Below are 4349 nucleotides of genomic sequence, written 5' to 3'. Positions count from 1 at the left end.
ATACATCGCTGGGCACGCCGCTCCAGGAAAGCGAAACAAATATGTCCAGAACGATGCTCGAATCACGGGCGTTCTCAACGGCTTAGATACTCGTACCTTGACGGAAACCCTGCGTGGGATCGCTCTCACTTACCAGATGAATCCGTAATTCTCGATTATTGCTCATGACCGCATTCACCGTCTTATCACGAGAATAAAGATCTTCATTGCTCGCTAATAGTGTTTTTCCTACCGTTCATCTCATCGACTCATTCTACATAGACCTGATTTGACCTGAAGAGAGATGCTGGCTTCGTTCGGGAGCTCCCAAGCTCTTGAGCAAACGCAATTGTCGCTGGGGCCCAGTTGACGCGCTTCGGCCCATTTGGACTCGGATTGAGTCCGGTTTTGTGAGTCTCCAAAGACTTAACAGGATGCACTTCCCGGCCTCTGAGGACCAAAACTGAATACGGCCCTTGTATTCACGTACGAAGTCCGTCAGGTCAACCTGCTTGGTCGCGATGACGGCCTTCGGCTCTAGCTGATCGCTACCTCTGGTGCCACCCGAGCCGGCTGCCCCTCTCTTGTCTTCGACGGTGGTCCTGTCCTGGAGCTCCGGGCGGGCTTCAATTCCTTCGCCATGCGTGTCCCCGTCAGGTCCGATCCGTCTTTCCTCTCGTGTGGTGCCGTCGGTCTTCCCGATTCCGGTGGCGTGTGCCACTGCTGCCGCGTTGGCGTTCACGATGACGTCACCTTTGCTTGGCCACCCCAGGCGCACAAGAAGTCCCTTTGCGGACACCGAAGGTTATAGGCACATCTTCATCTAGGCACACAGGCAAGAAATATGCGTCATTAAAGAAAAGAATGTAAGAATGTGTTAGCGTCACGGCGGAAGTTGCCATGTAACCTCTTCAATTGTGATGAGATGAAACTCCTGTTCCTTTCGGCCAACCTCGGGCCAGTGAACGATAAGATAGCTCGAAAACCAACTCACGACGATGCTGAGTAAGTTTGAAATGCGAGAAGAAAAAACGATAAATGAAATCGATAAACTGAGAAGTGAACGAAGAATTTGGCAAGCGCAATTAATAGTCAACGATTTCTTCGAGCTCGTCTCCCACAGCTGGGTGGGCAGCGTTCCGGTATTCGTAGAACTCTGAATCAGAGACGCCGCGACCTCTACGATAACGGCAGAGGGAGCAAGCTACTAGCACTAGCGAGGGCGAATATGCTTCCTACTAGAGCTCACAAGATGTCGCCTGGAACAGATAAAACCTGTCCCAGATGTGGCGTATACGAAGAAACCATGAAACATGTAATATTCGAATGCAACGACATCTACCACACAGAAGAAGAACTTCTTCGCCGTCTCGGACTCCACGAGGGAACGGATAGAGCCACCTACGTGACGAGGACAAAAAGAATCCTCGAGGACTGGGATAGACATCGATCTGCTGAGAAACTCGCGCCTGATATGAAAGGCTGATTCACCGTGTGCACATAAACATTCTAATCTATGTACATATATGGGGAATCTGGATCAATAAACACCATACCATACCATACTTTTGATCCCCATAATTATATATATTTATTAATTGCACTCGATAACAGAGTATAGTACGGCCACATCGCCTTCGCGGTGCGTAAATTCAGCTAGTTTTCTTCTTACTTAGACGGTACAAGGAGGTTAATCCGGACCGGCATTTGGCAGCATGGTATTTCGGGCATGAGTCTCCGCAACACCTACAAAGACACTTAGCTCCATCGGCGTCATGGAAGCTGTTGTCCGTACAGAGCAGATGATGATATCCATGAACTAGATATCTAGTGTACACATGTCTTTCATCTGAAGCGGATTCTGCCCAGAGTTGCCGCTTTCTGAAGATTTCTTCCTCTTCCAGCTCGCTTAGAGCATCGTTAACTTTCTTACTCCACTCCTGGAGCACTTGAATGAAGGGAGGCGTCTTCCGTCGATCCCCATAATTATGAAGGGAATTCCTCCTGGAGGAGAGGAGGGATGAGGTCGGGGGTACGGCTGAGCCTCGGGGAAACCTGGCGTAATTTCTCGTAAACCGTGATTTCATCGAACACTATGTCGTACAGCGACATGTGGGCTTGGCTCTCGACATGGGGCTTGCTGCCCATAGGGGGGCGGTACACGGAGCCGAAGCATTCATGGAGGAGCTGAGCTTTCTCCTGACTTGTGGAGAACCAAGCTCCATTCCGTTACAGGGTACCGATGCCAGTCTGGGGGTAGAGTCTTTTACTGGCATACCCAGAAAAAGATCTCAAGTCCATCCATTATCTATATATATAAAATTGAATGTCCACTTGTCTGTCATGGTCGCCTATTCTTGGAAACTAAAGGTAACTCAGTCTTGGAATTTGTCATGACGAGGCACGTAGTACCTGGGAAGGTTTTAAGCCTATCAGATCCGAGAAGAACGGACCCCTTTTCCGTCATTCAGTCACTTCGTGTTTCAAATTGCCTCTTGGGGGAGCTTCGTTATTTTTCGTTTCTTTTTTTCTTTTCGCGCTCTTTCGTTTAACATCGTTATTTTTTGATGACATTCCATGAATTCGATCGGAATCGGACTTCGGAATAATCTCTGATCTCGCTCCTTTGCGAAGACATTAGCTGTCGGTGCCGTAGGTGCTCTTAAGGTTTGTGATGAGTCCAGCTCAGTCGGGATATCCGATGTCTAAGCTAAAAGGAAGGCCTCGTTAGCTTAGACCAGGGGTTCTCAACCTTTTTTGCCCCGCGGAACCCCTGTGGGGTTCCGCGGAAACCTTATTATTGGTTTCGGACTCTATCTTTCCAAATTTTCCCCTTAATCACCTCAAAACCTTCGACCACGATCGCATGAAGTATCCTGCATGCATTAGAGCTCAGAAAAATCATTCCAATCCGATAAAATTAATAAAAGTCTGAGCAGCCGAGCAGGGGCTCGCGGAACCCCAGGGTTCCGCGGAACCCAGGTTGAGAACCGCTGGCTTAGACAAACGAGCAAATCGATCAGAGGCGTCGTGTCAACAGTGGAACAATCCGTGAGATTGTTGCAGATTTACAGGACACGCTGCATCGGCACAACGAATTAGTACGAGTGTTCAGATCTTCTCTTGAGCTCATGCCGACAGATGACTATGTGGTTGTTATCAAAGCTGATAAGACGCCAGGAGAACACGCAGGGCGATTCAATGCGCCAACATTGGATGAAGTGGCTATCGTCATTGTTGGTGAAGAATTCAACTCACGAGACATAGTCCTTCGTCGCAGAGACGGCTGTCTTAAGAGAGTTTCGGAAACCCATCGCTCCTATGATGCTTTGCAGTATCCGCTTTTATTCTGGCAAGGCGAAGATGGTTATCATTTCAATCTGAGAATGAGAAATCCAGGAACGGATGAAGAGACCAGTAAGAAGGTCAGTGCCATGAATTACTACTCATACCGGATAATGATACGCGATAACGCAGAGAATCATATCCTGCTTTGCCGACAATTATTCCATCAGTATATTGTTGATATGTATGCGAAAATCGAAACCGAAAGACTCCTGTTCATTCGATTGAATCAAACCAAGTTACGGTCAGAGGAATATGTTCATTTACGAGATGCGATTGCCTCTGATGGCCGTATTGATCCCAATCATCTTGCGAAGATGGTGATACTGCCGGCAGCTTTCATGGGGAGTCCTCGCCATATGCATGAGTATTCGCAGGACGCAATGACTTATGTTCGCAATTACGGTCGCCCCGATTTATTCATCACGATTACATGCAATCCAGCTTGGGAGGAAATCAAAGTTCATCTCTCATCTGGGCAATCAGCCTCAGATCGGCACGATTTGATCGCGCGAGTCTTCAAACAAAAACTGAGAGCTTTCATGGATTTGATTGTAAAGATGCGGGTTTTCGGGGAAACTCGCTGTTGGATGTATTCAATCGAATGGCAGAAAAGAGGATTGCCACACGCGCATATATTGATATGGTTGATCAGCAAAATAACACCTGATAAAATTGATCAAGTTATTCCAGCTGAGATTCCCGATAAACACACAGACCCTGAATTATTCGAAGTAGTCATCAAAAATATGGTTCATGGTCCTTGCGGTGTTTTCAACACCAAGTCTCCTTACATGAAGGATGGGTTCTGCACCAAACGGTATCCGAGGGAACTACTCGCAGAGACTATGACTGGAAATGATGGCTATCCCTTGTGTCGTCGACGCTCAGCGGAAGACGGCGGGAAAAACTTTCACATTGAAGGTGCGTAGCAGCGATATCGAAGTCGACAACAGATGGATCGTACCGTATTCCCCTATACTTTCAAAAATATTCAAAGCTCATATCAATGTCGAATATTGCAA

The 4349-nt window shown here is 47.6% G+C and overlaps 1 protein-coding gene across 1 annotated transcript in view; it reads left to right on the top strand.

The window, feature by feature from the left end:
- Window positions 1-3110: 3110 nt before the first annotated feature.
- The window catches only part of LOC108864686 (uncharacterized), a 1525-nt gene continuing 286 nt past the window's right edge, over window positions 3111-4349 (top strand). The window contains exons 1-2 of the mRNA XM_018640794.2: window positions 3111-4228; window positions 4263-4345. Coding sequence (XP_018496310.2) covers window positions 3111-4228; window positions 4263-4345 — 1201 coding nt within the window. The remainder of the gene's footprint in view (window positions 4229-4262; window positions 4346-4349) is intronic.

Source organism: Galendromus occidentalis, unplaced genomic scaffold, assembly GCF_000255335.2.
Source record: "Galendromus occidentalis unplaced genomic scaffold, Mocc_1.1 scf7180000077501, whole genome shotgun sequence".
NCBI classification, from domain to species: domain Eukaryota; kingdom Metazoa; phylum Arthropoda; class Arachnida; order Mesostigmata; family Phytoseiidae; genus Galendromus; species Galendromus occidentalis.
Note: the sequence above shows the minus strand (reverse complement) of the source record. Positions and strands in the feature narration are given on the sequence as shown.